Genomic DNA, 16,494 nt, shown 5'->3' on the forward strand with positions numbered 1-16,494 from the left:
CAGCCTCTGGGAAGCAGACGGTCTACGTCACGTGTCAAATTGTTTCCCTAAGAGCGTGGACCGGCACGTCAGCCGGTGACTTTAAGCATATATTAAATGCACATTAATACGTCTATGTATTATACAAATTTTTTATATAAATAAAAAGTTATATTATTATGTATTTAACAGCTAAAATTTTTATTTTAATAATGTATTAATATTTCAATAATTTAAAATTATCATTGATATTAATTTACTTAAAATAATTTTTTTCCTATAATTTTAATAAAATCTAAAAAATACTATGAAAATAAATAAGAATTCTTGCTATACATATAAAATTCTTAATTAAAAATTTAAAAATTATGAAATAGATTTCTTGGAAATAACAAAATAAGATAAATAAAACTTTAATAATTTTTTTAGTAATTTAAAATAGATGGATTCTTATTACATCACATAATTTTTATGCATTTATACATCTAATAAGTAAGTTTTTATATTTATTTATATAGTATTTTGGTTTTAAATATCAAAATTGATATATCATCAAAAGTTTATTTTGATCGGGCACGAATCTCGAGACAAAACTAAATTGAAAGCTTCCAAAATTAAATCTAAGATCGCCCAATCTCTGATTTCAACAAACTTATAGTATGACTAAACGTCTTGGAAAGATGAACCAATGACACTAAAATCACTCAAATACAAGCCCAAATGAACCTAAATCAAGGGTCCAAAATACATTTGGAGAGTTCAAAGCATAATTTGGATTACCAAATAAATTTCAAACGTGACATACTTATTATCAAATTGAGCATCTCGATGAGACGAATCCAACAAGCCCAAGATCGTCAATTTCTGATATCATTAAGACATTCAAATGATCAATAAATATTTCACGATCAAAGGGATCAATATCGGCCATCCAATCAAACAACTTTAATCTTGACTTTAATTCCCACATATTTACAAGTCATATTACACTAAAAAAATTTTAAATAGTCCTCGTTTTTCACATGAGAGAATGAAGAAAGGAGGAAGAAAATGAAAAGAATTTGGGTGCTTATTAGACACAAACCACCATCTGAGTTATTCCAGACCATCGTCGGACTTTCTCCTGTTCGTCGACCACCACCAAAATTTCTCCCGTTTGCCGACCACCATCTCCAGCCAGACTTTCATTTGTTCGCCAACCATAGCCGGAGTTCTTCCTAACCACCGTTGTCAGACTACTGTCTTTTCAACCACCGTCGACTGACTATGATCTTTTTGACCTCTGCTCCCACCTACTTCGGTCCTCCCGACCTCCGTCGACTATGGTCCTACATTGTCTGCTAACTACAGTCCTTTCAATCATTGTTGCATGACTACGATCTTTCTATCTTCCGTCTCCCATCGACAACGGTCTTTCCGATCACCATCACTTGACTATAATGCTTCCGACCACCGTCATCCGACTATATTCCTTTTGACCTATATCATTGGTCGACTATGATTTTATCGCCCAAACGAACCTATCAACATCGACTCTTCCAACACCCACCATATAATGCACTATATATGATGTATATTTGCTACATTGAGACAAAACCTTTCCTCTTAAGGCGGGGCCTCATTTGTAATCAATTACAAACACTAGTAGATTCATGCAAACTAGACTAGGCCCCATAGTTTTTCTCCTTTTAAGGTGTTTCCAAGTAAAAAAATTATAGTGTATCTTATAAACGCTATAACCATACTCTTTTTATCTATTTGCGTGCTATATAATCGTTCAAAATTAAGACGCTAAACTATATCACTTTCTACCGCCACGAATATTCTAGGAGGTAATATATATATATAGTTATAGTTTATTTAAAATAAATTAATATTAATAATATTTTTGATAAAACTTAAAATTTTAATATATAAGATAAATAAATATAAAAAATTAAAAATTAAATATGTAAATTTAATAAAAAAATAATGTAGGAATATTAGTATAAAACTTTATTATGAACAAATTTAGTGCGATGTTGGGGCCCTCGAAACGGGTATAAAGTGGGTGCTTCCGTAAGAGCCTCCTCCTTCCATCTCACCTTTTCCTATTTCTAATCTCTCCCGTTCTTCTTCTCTTCGTCGGAGAGCGGGTGAATGGTAGTCGGGAGATAGGGATTCCAGCCTCCTTTATTCTCTTCGGCATCTAACTTTTTGGGCAATTATTAGGGCTTCGTTGGGCGGTGAGAGGGGGAGAAGGGTGATATGGCGGGCGACAAGGGGCTAAGTCTCGAGGAGATCAAGAACGAGACCGTTGATCTGGTATGGAGCTTGATTGTTTGAGATCCCGCGGTTCTATTTCTTGTTTTTCATCTATTTGATGATTTTAATGGATTGATTTGATTCTTACCTTTCTTATGGTGATTCAAGTTGTGAATGTCTGAACGGGATGAGAGGAGATTCGTTGATTTAGTTGAGTAGATCGCTTATAATTAAAATTAAGATGTTTATGGATCTAAGCTGGGATGTATATCTTAAAAAAAAAAAAAAAAAATCTATGCTGAATTCGATTGTTCATCCTCTTCGTTTTGTTAGAACAAAATTAAGTAATTTTGGCTTGGTGAGATAGTGAGGGAATCATGAAGAGAGGAAAAATAGAGTAGAATTAAAGTTGAATGTAAAGAAAAAATTCTTTGCTTGTGCTGCTGTGAAGTGCGCAGCTTTCCTGGATCTGAAATATCGTTATCTACTATTTCAGGCTGGTCTTCTGACTTTTAGATGAAGAAATTAATGAAATAAGCGACAGTTTTTTTTTTCCTTGCTGGAAACTTTTTTGTCGATGAGCGGAAGATTTCGTCTTTGTCTGGAAATCTCTGCGTTTTTTTTTTGGGGTGGGGAAAAGGATTTTCTGCTCGTCTCTGTGCCTGTGCATAACGGTTTAAGTACTTTGTAGCCGTACACCTCCCTCATCTTCTTCTTTCTGTAGATTATTACAAGGTTAGCGAATGGGCAATATTGTCCTTGCACCCCATTTGGCACCCAGTTTTATTCTCTAACGAGGCCCATCCTACGGTCAAACGCAAGACTTTACCCGTGCCCTACCCGTGATTGATCATCACCTAAAAGTATAGATAACCGAACCGAAAACGTGCCTGATGCTGAAAGATTTAAATTTTTGCGGCCTTCTTTACTGAAAAAGTTGTATTTTGCTTTAACGTACCCATCGTTCTTGTTTACCAGGAGAGGATTCCCGTGGAGGAGGTATTCGAGCAGTTGAAATGTACCAAGGAAGGTCTCACGTCGGACGAGGGAGCCCAAAGGCTCCAGATCTTTGGGCCCAACAAGCTCGAAGAGAAAACGGTCATATTCTGATCTACGTTCGTCAGTTTCGCCTTTGTTGTCTTGGGCTCTACTTTTTCTAAAAAAAACAGATTTTTTTTTGTTTTAAATTTAACAGGAAAGCAAGTTTCTCAAGTTTCTTGGCTTCATGTGGAATCCCCTCTCATGGGTGATGGAGACAGCTGCCATAATAGCCATCGCAGCGAGGGGGAAGAACCCTGACTGGCAGGACTTTATTGGGATTGTCGTCCTTCTCGTTATCAACTCCACCATCTCATTCATCGAAGAGAACAACGCTGGTAACGCAGCCGCCGCTCTCATGGCCCGCCTTGCTCCTAAAACTAAGGTAAAAGGGAGCCAAACTTGTCATTTGTTTTGTCTGTAATGGTGTTTTCTTTTTGGGCCCATAATAATTTCTCCTATGACAGTGGCTTAATTGCTTTTCCTCGACATAGTTGATAATTCATTTATGTTTCTAATGTTTGGAATGTTGCTTCCTTTCTGAGTCCTATTGAAGCGGCACACATTCATTTGATGCTTCATTTTGCTGTTTGTGCTTCGGTTATCTGAAGCTGGTGGTTGAAGTTTTTTTTTTGTGAACCTATTTTCATACATGATGTGCGTAATGATGGCTTAGCTTTAATCATTCATGAATTTTCAATTGTGTGCTTGGCTTTAGATGATTTTGATGCTCATTCTTCCTTTGCAGGTTGATCTTTTTTGTTGCTCTGCCTTGTAGCTGTTAGTCTTTTAGGTTGTCCATGATTGTGATCCATTTGTTATTTATTGGTTTAGGTCCTTAGAGATGGTAGGTGGTCTGAGGAGGATGCTTTCATCCTTGTACCCGGAGATATCATTAGCATCAAGCTTGGAGACATTATCCCAGCTGATGCTCGGCTTCTTGAGGGTGATCCCCTGAAGATTGACCAGTCTGCTCTCACCGGTGAATCTCTTCCTGTGACTAAGAGCCCTGGAGATGAGGTTTTCTCTGGTTCAACCTGCAAACAGGGAGAGATTGAGGCAGTTGTTATTGCCACTGGTGTCCATACATTCTTTGGCAAGGCTGCCCACCTTGTTGATAGTACCAACCAAGTTGGTCACTTCCAGCAGGTTCTTACCGCCATTGGGAATTTCTGCATCTGCTCCATTGCCATTGGCATGCTTGTCGAGATTGTAGTAATGTATCCGATCCAGCATCGTAAATACAGGGATGGGATTGACAATCTGCTTGTTCTCCTGATTGGAGGCATTCCAATTGCCATGCCCACCGTTTTGTCAGTCACCATGGCGATTGGATCTCATCGGTTATCACAGCAAGGTGCAATTACGAAGAGGATGACTGCCATTGAGGAGATGGCAGGCATGGATGTGCTTTGCAGTGATAAGACGGGAACGCTAACTCTTAACAAGCTGAGCATTGATAAGAATCTTATCGAGATTTTTGCAAAGGGATATAGCAAGGAAGATGTTGTTCTATTTGCTGCAAGGGCATCAAGGACAGAAAACCAGGATGCCATTGATGCTGCCATGGTTGGGATGCTTGCAGATCCTAAAGAGGTATAAATATATTTATCGATTGGGACAACACAACCCTTTTGTAACTTTAATGATTGATTGTCTATGGTGCTTCTTGTTTTTCCTTCTCCATAGGCAAGGGCTGGCATCACTGAGGTCCACTTCCTTCCTTTTAACCCTGTTGACAAGAGGACTGCTTTAACTTACATTGATGCTCAAGGGCACTGGCACCGTGTCAGCAAAGGTGCTCCTGAACAGGTAAAAGAAGTATTATTCTTCATGTTATATTAAAGATCTTAACTATGTTGTTATTGTCAAGTGACATTTCTTCTGTCTATGCAATCAGATACTTAGCCTAGCCAATGCCAGGGAAGATGTTAAGAATAAGGTTCACAGTGTGATTGACAAGTATGCTGAACGTGGACTTCGGTCTCTTGCTGTTGCCATCCAGGTTTCAAATTTCAAGTCTTAAGCTACATTCCTACTAGATTTGCTATATCTTCTCTCTTATCACAGTGGTTTTTACTCTTTTTCAGGATGTTCCAGAAGGGAACAAGGAAAGTGCAGGAGGGCCATGGCAATTTGTAGGTCTTTTACCTCTCTTTGACCCCCCTAGGCATGACAGTGCCGAAACCATCCGTAGAGCTCTAAATCTCGGCGTTAATGTTAAAATGATCACTGGTAGGTTGCTCAGCCCATATTTTATCCGTATATCCTGGAAACTTCAGAGCTTTATTTGAATAAGATGTCTTTTTGAAATTATTAGGTGATCAGCTAGCCATTGCTAAGGAGACTGGCCGAAGGCTTGGAATGGGAACTAACATGTATCCTTCCTCAGCATTGCTGGGCCAGAATAGGGATGCGTCAATTGATGCCCTCCCTGTGGATGAATTAATTGAGAAGGCTGACGGTTTTGCTGGAGTGTTTCCAGAGCACAAGTATGAAATTGTGAAGAAGCTGCAGGAGAGAAAGCACATTTGTGGAATGACCGGAGATGGTGTCAATGATGCTCCTGCATTGAAGAAGGCTGATATAGGAATAGCTGTTGCAGATGCAACTGATGCTGCCAGAAGTGCTTCAGATATCGTTCTTACAGAGCCTGGCCTTAGTGTCATCATCAGTGCTGTGCTAACAAGCAGAGCTATCTTCCAGAGAATGAAGAACTACACTGTAATTTTACATACTATTAGTGTTTCTAACTGCTATTCTTCATCAGGTATAATCTTTGGGACTAATTGCAATTTTAATTGATTTTTTGCAGATTTATGCAGTCTCCATCACCATTCGGATTGTGGTATGAGCAAAATAAGAAAAAAAAAGAAAGTAAACATTTATACTTAAGAATTTTAACTGCATTACATCTGACTCTTCTGCTTATGAACCTTTGCAGCTTGGTTTCATGCTTATTGCATTAATTTGGAAATTTGATTTCTCACCTTTCATGGTTTTGATTATTGCAATTCTGAATGATGGTATGCTTACTTGCGCTCATTTGAGCTTCTCGGTGAAAACTCACTTTTAATCAGACATAAATAATACCTGTAATTAATTGTAGGTACTATTATGACAATCTCAAAAGATCGAGTAAAGCCTTCTCCAGTACCTGATAGCTGGAAGCTTAAAGAAATTTTTGCCACTGGAATAGTGCTGGGCAGTTATCTCGCTTTGATGACTGTCATCTTCTTTTGGGCTATGAAAGAAACCGACTTTTTCTCTGTTAGTATCTCTACTCGTTCAATTTTTATTTTCAGATTATATTAAATTTTGAATTAATTTTTTTTATTTGAAGTCTTGACTCATGGATGCTTTTTGTTGTATTGCAGGACAAGTTTGGCGTTCGATCGCTGAGGGGAAGCAATCATGAGATGATGGCTGCACTTTACCTACAAGTGAGCATTGTGAGCCAGGCCCTAATATTTGTGACTCGTTCCCGAAGCTGGTTCTTTGTTGAACGTCCTGGGCTTCTCTTAATCAGCGCTTTCATCATTGCTCAACTTGTAAGTTCTGCCTAGTGCCCATCCTTTTTATTATAACTTACTAGGAAATTGATAAGCTTATAAGTACGTCCAAACAAGTGCTTCATCAGTAGTATTGCTCCTCCCTCCCCTTCAGGAGAAATTATTCCGTGCGGAGTCCGGATGGTAAAGGACTGTCCGGATGTGAGTGTACATAGTGTGTACACTGAGTAATTTTTTATACACATTGATTTTTTCTTACACAATGTGTACAAATACACACTCACATATGTACGGCTATTTATTGTCCGGATATTGCACAGAATAATTTCTCCCCCTTCAGAAACGAGAATCTGCTAGGAATTTTGTATTCTTGTATAAAGTTTGAACTTGCAGATGCACGATATCATTATAATGACCAGTGGATACCAAAAAATACATGTTTACAAAGTGTACGTGTAGTACTTCGTGGCAATATATGAGTGCATATGCTATTGACACTGAAAAAGATAAGATAATGCGGAGGACAGGTTAACCGATTTGAAATGCCAGAGAGCTGTTATGGATGCAAATTCCAAGTCGAATCCCACCTCCTGAACTTCCCATTTCCTTTGCTGAATAATGAGATGCTTTCTAAGATTCCTTCTTCAATCATTCACTCCCTTGTTTCTACCTCAATGGGGTGGTGGACCCTGCCCAGTTGTTGCCATCACTAGTGGAAAACTATATGCCTTATATTCTCCCACTTGCTTGTATATTATTGCAACGTGGAGGCATACTTTGCGAGATAGATAAAAGAAAAAGTGAAAAAAATATAAAATAGAAAAGAAGATTAGCATATAAGAATATTATACATGTTTTTAATCAATTGATGATTACATCTAATTACTTTGCCTAAATATTTCGCCATGATTGATTGTAGAAAAAATATAGCTAATTTCTTTCTATTATATGATATGTCTCCCTCTTCTTTATACAGAAAAAATTCAGTGCAGTTGAAATTGCATTAAAGTAGTGTCCTCAATGAAATAATCGTTAATATTAGATGCCTTGTGGTCCACGATTAAGGCCTCGTTTGGTTGGCCGTAAGTTCTCCGTTTCCGATTTCAATCGGTGAAAAAAATATTATTTTACTGTATGTGTATGCAACTTTTTCAAAATACATTTTGCTACACCTCTGTATTTTCGCCGATCTGAGAAGGAAAAAAATTCTGCTTGTAATACATTCGTTTAAGAATGAAAAAACGCCGGGGAACCAAATGAGCCATAAATCTGCATATCACATTTTTAAGAAAAAACTAATCTCCACAATTTTAACATCATAGACGTGATATGCTCTGTGCTGGTCCACCGTGGATTTCCTCTTATCTTTTTGGAATGGTGGATCTTTCTATTAGAGACACTAAAGTGACAAAAATTATTCTCTCCTTTGGCAGGTTGCAACCTTTATAGCTGTCTTCGCCAACTGGGAATTTGCAAAAATTAAAGGTTGTGGCTGGGGCTGGGCTGGAGTTATCTGGCTCTACAGTGTAGTCTTCTTTCTTCCTCTTGACTTGTTGAAATTCGCCATCCGCTACATTCTCAGTGGAAAGGCATGGGACACCCTCATCGACAGTAGGGTAAGCACTCCTTCCTTAGTTCTCCTGCCAACTTTACCGTTAAAAGTCACCAGATGTTTGATTAAATGCTTTGGCTGCCATAGACTGCGTTCACTTCCAAGAAGGATTATGGTAGAGAAGAAAGGGAGGCGCAATGGGCGATGGCGCAGAGAACCCTCCATGGCCTGCAGCCTCCTGAGACTAACACCCTCTTCACTGACAAGAGCAGCTACCGCGAGCTATCGGAGATTGCCGAGCAGGCCAAACGCCGTGCTGAAGTTGCAAGGTAAGTGTTAGACTTGGCTGATTTATCACCACTGGTAATAACTAACTAGAAACGTTACATTATTGTTCTTAACATCTTTCATGATCAATTAATTTCAGGCTCCGTGAGCTGAATACATTGAAGGGACATGTAGAGTCAGTTGTGAAGCTGAAGGGTCTCGACATTGATACCATTCAGCAACATTACACAGTCTGATCTGCGGGACCACAGATAGAAGGAATGCTTCTCGCTTTGTATTCTATGGCCGCTTGGGTTTTGCGCCAAATTATCTAATGAACTCTTTTTTTTTTTTTTTTTTTTTTTGAGTTTTTTTTTCCTTATATCAAACTAGTTCTACCTACTTTTTTCCTTAATATGCTCTTATATAGTATTTCTTTATTATTGTTAGAGCTATGAAGAGCATATGATATATTTCTTTTTTTTTTATTTAGCCCATTTGGGAGAATGGAAATGTAATCCTTCCAATAATTCAAAACCCAGATATTCTTGCCCTCATTCTGTGTGTTGTTTTCTACCAACTTTGGATGGTTAATTCAATTCATAAGGTTCAACTTTGTTGCTTCCTTTTTGCATGTCTTTGGGTATCTCCTTGGGTTCACCCAAATAAGCAACAAAATAAGCAACAAGCTTCCCTTCAAGTGTTCCTAAAAAATGATCAAACTATAGCCACCCATTTCACTCACATGCACATGCATGCCACTTGTGTATGTCCTCACAATTGGAGATGCATATTTATGCAAAGCATAGGGTATGTTTGAGGCAACTTTCTAATATTCTACTTTTTAGATTGTAATTATATTTGTATTTGGCCACTACTTTCTGGCTGCTTTTTTGTTGCTTTACATAAATATTTGTAGTGGAAAGTTGATTTTTACATTCAAAGTTGCTTTTTTACAGTCAAAGTTGCTAATGTGTGATAGCTTTAAAAGAAAAACAGAGTATCCTCCCTCTTTTATAATTATCAATTAACTTTGGGCTAATCTAATCTAATCCACTATCGTGGCTAGATTTCTCATATATGAAAGTGCACCAATACACAACATGTTGGCCTTGAGCAAGCCAATTGTCTCTCATTCTATTATGGGTTTTTTTAATATCATTTTAATTATTGGGGAAGCATGAGAAATCTCATTGGTGTGCCCTTATACTCTAGTAGGAATGCAAATTAACTAAGTGTTCGACGAGTTCTAAGTCATGAATCTAGGAGCACCATCGCTAGTAAACCCTCACTGTCTGACAGCTGACATCAGAATTTCACCAACCGACCGTTGTCAGATGTCCTTTGCCTGGCCTCCTAACTGTCATTGTCGGGCATCCGCCTAGCCTCTGTCGCCCTCCGACTATGATATTTCCAACACGAGTCACCCGACTATGGTCCCACCGACTACGACCATTCCAACTTGCATCACCCACTGACTGCGATCTCTCTTACCATTGTTGCCCGACTTCAATCCCTTTGACCACAATCACCCACCAACTACGGTCCTTATAACCTAAGTCATCCGCCTATTGTCCCTTGACCTCTCGACCTCTAACTATAGTACTTAGACCACCATCATCTAACTCCAATCATTTTAACCTACATCACTATCCACAATCCTTCTAACCTTCATCACACGTCGACTACATGCCTTCAGACCACCATCGCATGACTATAGCCCCCCCACGACCTCCATCACTTAACTATGGTCCCCCCAACTTTCGTCACTCGACTATTATAACCCCACAAACTAATATCCTTTTGATTTCTTTCATCGACAGACCACAACCTCTTTGACTACTATCAATTGACTGCAGTCCCTCCAAACACTGTTGCCTTGCTATAGTCAATTGATCTAAGTCACCCGATTATGGTCCCACCTACCTCCGTCGCTCGTTGACTACCATCCTTCTGACCTTCATCGCTTGTTGACTATGGTCCCTTTAACCATAGTCACCCAACTACGACCCCTTTGACCACAGTCCCCCATTGATTATAGTCCTCATACTACCGCTGCTCGTCGACTATAGTCCACATATATGAAACCTTAAGGATTAGAGTACTATTTAGATCGGGTTAACCTGACCAAGAGTTGGGTAAATTGATAAAATTTTAGCATTTGAACCCATTTGCACATGTTTGGAAGTATTTCGGTGTGTGAAAAATGTTTGCATGTATTTTGTAATGAGTACAAGGGGTTTGAAATGCTTCTTGGCAAAAAAACTAAAATTTTACTATTTTAGTGCCACAATGTTGGGTGTCTGAGTGTTGCGGCGTTGCGCTACACCAATGTACCAAATAGTGACATTTTAATGTTCTAATATCTAGAATTTTAAGTTTTGAAGTAGCGTTTAACAGCTCATATGAGATTGTTAAATCTTGTTGAACTGCCTAAGACACCCTAAGAAGGGGGGGCGTGGGGTGGGGTGTGAATTGGTGTTTTAAAAAATTCTTTGAAAAAAATTTAACCAAATACACAAGTGGAAGCAAACAACAAGCAACCAAATAAAGTTATATTTTTTATTTTGTAGAAAAACGAAAATAAAGATATTTTTGTTCTTATATATATATATATATATAACTTTTTCTAGCTTACAAAAATCAATCCAAAGCAATCACAATTCTTTCAACCCAAATTTTGAAGAATATAATATATAAGAAATTAAAAATATAAAAAATAAAAGTGCTAAATAAAAAAGAACGAGTAGACTAGAAATTTTATTGTGTTCGATCAAAACTTGTCATACTTTCACTCCATGTAGTGATCCTCTCCAAGCATTAGACTAATCATTTAGTGGCTCTACTTTAGCTTTCACAACAAGGCAGATAAGCCCTTATAAAATCCATTCTACCCTTCCACAGTGCGGTAGAGAATCCAAAATCTTTTTCACCCTCATGGTGAGGTAGAGAACCTGAATCAATTTTGTAGGCTTAGCTTTTATTTTGTTATATTAGCTATTTCCAAGCATTGTGATAGATACTTCAGATTGTACATATATTTTTGGATGATATATAGAAGTAATTGTCGAGATTCAGTAATCTTCTTCTTTATATTTCATTCAGTAATAACTATGTGTAGCATATAAATTAGAAGTTTTATTTCAATACTTCTCCAATTGAATCTTTGGGTCACCACAATCGGACAAGTTTAACCTGTGTGACATCGGGTTATTATCGGATCGTGTTGTGACATTAAACCACCACTACCTTACTACGATTTTTCTGACCTCCATCACTTGCCGACTATGGCACCCCTAACCACCATCGCCCGACTACAGTCTTGTTGACCATCGTCGCCCGACTACGGTCTTACTAACAACTGTCACCCTACTATAGTCTTTTTGACCATTGTCGCCCGACTTCGATCCCTCCGACCTCATTTGCCAGCTAACTACGATTCTATTGACCAAACGGATAGGCAATATTCTCTTGAGAACATATCTCATATAACTAAATTCTTCCAACTCTAACCATGAAATATGTTCTATATGATATATTTGTTATATTGTGCCAATGCCTATCCGAAGGAAGGGCAATCGTTTATAATCAACGACAAATACTAGTGGAATCATTTCTATCTCTTTACCGATGCGAATGCGAATGTTCTGGCAAGCAATAGTTCTTTTATCATTTATATTATCTCACACCATTCCTACCACTACTAATCTTATTCTAGAACCTATGAAATTCCAAATTTTTATTTCCCACATGCTCGTATTCCTTGCCATCGAGGATCATAGATTTTGGAACCACAAGTTACTCATTTTTCTTTTTTAATTTTTGAAATTGTTTTTATTTGTATGTAAATATGTTTCAATATTTTTATTTAAATGCCTATATCTTTAATATAGTATCAAAATTTTGAACCAATTAAAATCTTATACTATACCCTCAAATGACAATTAAAAGCTTAATGACATCCTGGAGTATTCGTGGCGGTAGAGAAATATAAATTTAACGTCTTAACTTTGTATGAAAATCCGGCACATAAACATATAAGAGAGAGGCTGTAGTATTTATGAGATACCAAGATTTTTATATGGAAAATCCTTAAAAAAGGCGGGAAAACCACGGGGCCTAGCACAGTTGAATGAATCCACTACTATTTGCAGTCGATTATAAATGAGGCCCTACCTTAGGGGAAGGCCTTGGCTTGATGCACATTATAAGAAATACATGGTGAGAATACAAAGAGTCATTGTTGACATGTTCGTTTGGTTGGAAGGACCGTAGTCGATAGACGACGTAAGTCGGAAGGATCGTAGTCGGCGAGAGATGGAGGTCGGTAGGACTATTGTCTGACGACGAAGGTCAGAAGGAATGCGTTAGGTAGAAACCTAGCGACGAGCGGAGGTCCGACGTCGAGTGGAAGTCCAACGTCAATCAGCAGACAGGGAGAACTTCAGTGTTAGATGGTTTTCGGGAAAAACTCCAGAGTCACTTGTAGATCAGACAGAATTCATACATCACTTGGAGATCGGGCGGAGTTTCAGCGTCACTAGGAAGTCGGGCGGAACTTCGGCGTCACTTGAAAGTTAGGCGGAACTCCGACGTCATTTGGAAGTTGGACCTAACTCCGACATCATTTGACGGGCGAAACTCCAACGTCACTTGAAAGTCGGACGGAACTCCGACGTCACTTGAACGTCGGGCGGTGCTCCGACGGTGGTCGAGGAGTTTCTTCCCTCCTCTTCTTCTCTTATATTCTTCTTCTTCTTCTTGCTTGGGTTTTTGGTCCCCTCTTAAGAGAAATGAAGAGCTATTTATAATTTTCTGAGAGTGGCATGACCCATAAATAGGAGGATCAAGGGCAAATGGAGAGTGGATTTGATAGACAGCCGATATTGAATCCCTTGATCGTGGACCGTTCGTCAGACATTTGAAGTTCTTAATGATATCGACATTCAGCGATCTTAGGCTCATTGGATTTGTCTCGTCAAGCTGCTCGATTCGACTATAAGCATGTCATATTTGGAAACCGTTTGGTAATCAAAATTGTGGTTTGAACCTTCCAATAGCGCTTCGGGTCTTTGATTCGGACCCCTTTGGCTCGGATTGAGTTGAATTTGGTGTCGTTGGGTTCATATTTCTGAGACGATCAGTTCGACTGTAAGTTTGTTAAAATTGGGGCTAGTTATAAACATTCACTATTATTGGAGGTTGCTTGGTCTATCAATTAATATTCAGAAGTTTTCATACATAATTCAAGTACTTGCCTTAAACTCATTTGGACTCATATCAGATTATTTGTATCAACGATAGGTTTATCTTGTTGAGACATTCAATTCAATTATAAGTTGCTAGAATTAGAATTCGGATGATCCTCAATTAATTCCAGAAGTTTTCAATTCAAATATTACCTCAAGATTTGTGTTATATATATATATATATATATTATATAATATTCTTACAAAATAAAAATTCATTAATTTAAGAAAAATAACATTTTTCCTAATTATTGCAGCTTAAATCTTTTTATATTGCTACGCCTACTGCCAACAATGAGCAGCCACCATCCTGACTAGGAGTGCAAATCAGTCAAGCCAAGTTGTCGCAATTTTTTCAGATTTGTAGCAGTTTAAAATTCCGTTTGGGATAGCTTTCTAAACATTTTTAAGCTATTTTTTAAAACAAAAATTGTTGATCTATAAATTTTTTACTAAAAATCTGTTCAAAAAATAATACAAAAATTATCCCAAATAAAATCTAAATCTTCATGAAAGCTTGTGACCCAGTTTTTCTTCCTCAACGGTTTCAAAATACTATGAAAGGTGTTCGGATTAACGGCCACAGTGATTCTAGAACCGCTGCTAGCTTTTTTTTTTCTTGTAATGGTGGATCATAACATTGCCAAATTCTTTGAACTTCTCTCGTGCAAAAATCTGTCACATCCACAAGCGTGGAAGAAACGCAGTGAAGAGCAGAAAGACAACCAAGAAAAAAATAATTGCAATTCAAAGAAAGAAAGACTTGGAAGCAATAGAGGAGACTATCAATAAAAAAAATAGCCATTATAATCAGATTGATCGGTTTGATGAGACAAACCCATAGAACTAAAAATATTCACGAAAACCTTAGAATATTAATTAGAGGACTAAATTAATGTTCTTCAAATTTGACATGCTTATAATCAAATCGTGTACCTTAAAAAGATGAATCAAATGAGCCTAAGATCATTCAATTTCGACAGCAATAAGGCACATAAATGCTAAATGAATATGTTATGATTAAGATAATCAATACTGAATTTATAGTTCTATAACAAATTTTATAAAAAAAAGTTGCAGCAATTTTAAATAGATATTTATCTATCCCTGCTGTAAAAAGTAATTTCTTACACAATTTTTTTTAAAATAATCATAAAATAACAAGAAAGCAATAGTCAAATAACATTACAGTTGTTGTCTGAAAAGTAAAGCTAGCACGAGAAAACTTTCCCTAACAGGCTCTTATTTTAAAATATAATAAATTTAATGAAAAGTAATGCAATATATATACTTTTTTTTATAAATTAATAAGTATAAAATAAATCAAAAATACTTTTTAATATCATTATGTTTATATGATATTTTTTTTTTTCCAAACAATGTGATGATCGAATTAGGGCATCCTCACTGAAATTCCATTTGGATAGTAAGGTGATAAGATGGAATATTTTAATGCTTTCCAGCGTTAGGTACAGAATCTGCAATGTGGTGGGACTTGTGAAGAAGCCATAAGACCAGCATATATAGTTAATAGCTTCGCTTTCACCATTTTCTTTTGTTCAGAATTTCTTCTTTTCCTTACTGTTTTTTCTTTCCCTATTTCTTTTTTAAAGCACCAAATGCAGTATAGGAAGGAAGGTATAGAACAGCAAAAACAGCATCAATAAAGAAGATAATATGCTGAATTGAAAGAAAAAGAATTTGTATTCTATAAAGTTCTACTGAGATGTTTAGTTGAAGCTTTTAGCTTTTGGTACTCATATGAAAGATGAATATTATAGAAGCATATGATCTTCAAACATGGCAATTATAAAGAATATGATCATCCCTATCACAATAATTGCATTATATATTTGTATTTGGATACAAAAATCTACGATGTTGATGATTATAGCGACGTGTTTGATTATGGTGTTGATGTGTTGTGTTAATATATGTGTGGTGAGACTTATAATGCTTTATGGAATAAAATATTGGTCATTAAAAGAGAAGTACAAAATTAAGCTAAGTGTTGTAGAGATTAGGATGCTCAGGTGGATAAGTGATTTTCTACTCTGAGACTGAATGTGAAATGAGTATATACGTGAAAAGATTGGAGTAGATGTATGATCACGTAAAATGCCGACTTTCTAATGGCCCTATTATTAGGTAGGTATATTAGATATGTCATATGTTAAGAAAAATAAATGCAGACCTAAAAAGACTTGATTAAGAAGTATCTTAAATGGTTTTTTTATTAGATTTAAAAAGGACTTTGACTCATATAGCCAACCTTAAGTAATGTAATGAAGGCTTGTTGTTATTAATGTGATATCAACTTTTGATAGCATGTTTCTCTATCCCAACAATAACATATTCAAGATCTTCTCCAAAAGACGAGCACGCTCAATCTCGCTAGCAAACCGCCTACTTTACATGATGATATATTTCTCATAAACCTAATTAATTTCAAACCTATAATAAAAGAAAAAAGAAAAAAAAAATATTGAAACAGGATATTTTAAATAATAATCACATTAAAACTTTTTTTTTAATTATTATTTTAATAAAATAATGGTTCTTCATGAAATCATTTTTTGGTTTGTTAAGAAACCGGAACATTGATTTCCCGTTTCCTTGGAAATCATTAAATTATTTTTAATAAAATGATATA

The 16,494-nt window shown here is 36.8% G+C and overlaps 1 protein-coding gene across 1 annotated transcript; it reads left to right on the top strand.

Moving 5' to 3' along the window:
- The first annotated feature begins 2,048 nt into the window (after positions 1-2,048).
- On the top strand, positions 2,049-9,149 carry LOC110111407 (plasma membrane ATPase). Its single transcript, XM_020843273.2, has 15 exons — positions 2,049-2,283; positions 3,202-3,321; positions 3,419-3,646; positions 4,096-4,857; positions 4,951-5,073; positions 5,162-5,266; positions 5,352-5,496; positions 5,582-5,985; positions 6,077-6,109; positions 6,206-6,287; positions 6,371-6,531; positions 6,639-6,812; positions 8,207-8,389; positions 8,473-8,654; positions 8,753-9,149. The coding sequence occupies exons 1-15, from the start codon at positions 2,227-2,229 to the stop codon at positions 8,847-8,849; spliced, it is 2,856 nt and encodes a 951-aa protein (XP_020698932.1). The 5' UTR covers positions 2,049-2,226; the 3' UTR covers positions 8,850-9,149.
- The last annotated feature ends 7,345 nt before the right edge of the window (positions 9,150-16,494 follow it).

The sequence above is a fragment of the Dendrobium catenatum genome, unplaced genomic scaffold (assembly GCF_001605985.2).
Source record: "Dendrobium catenatum unplaced genomic scaffold, ASM160598v2 fragScaff_scaffold_1199, whole genome shotgun sequence".
Classification (NCBI taxonomy): Eukaryota; Viridiplantae; Streptophyta; class Magnoliopsida; order Asparagales; family Orchidaceae; genus Dendrobium; species Dendrobium catenatum.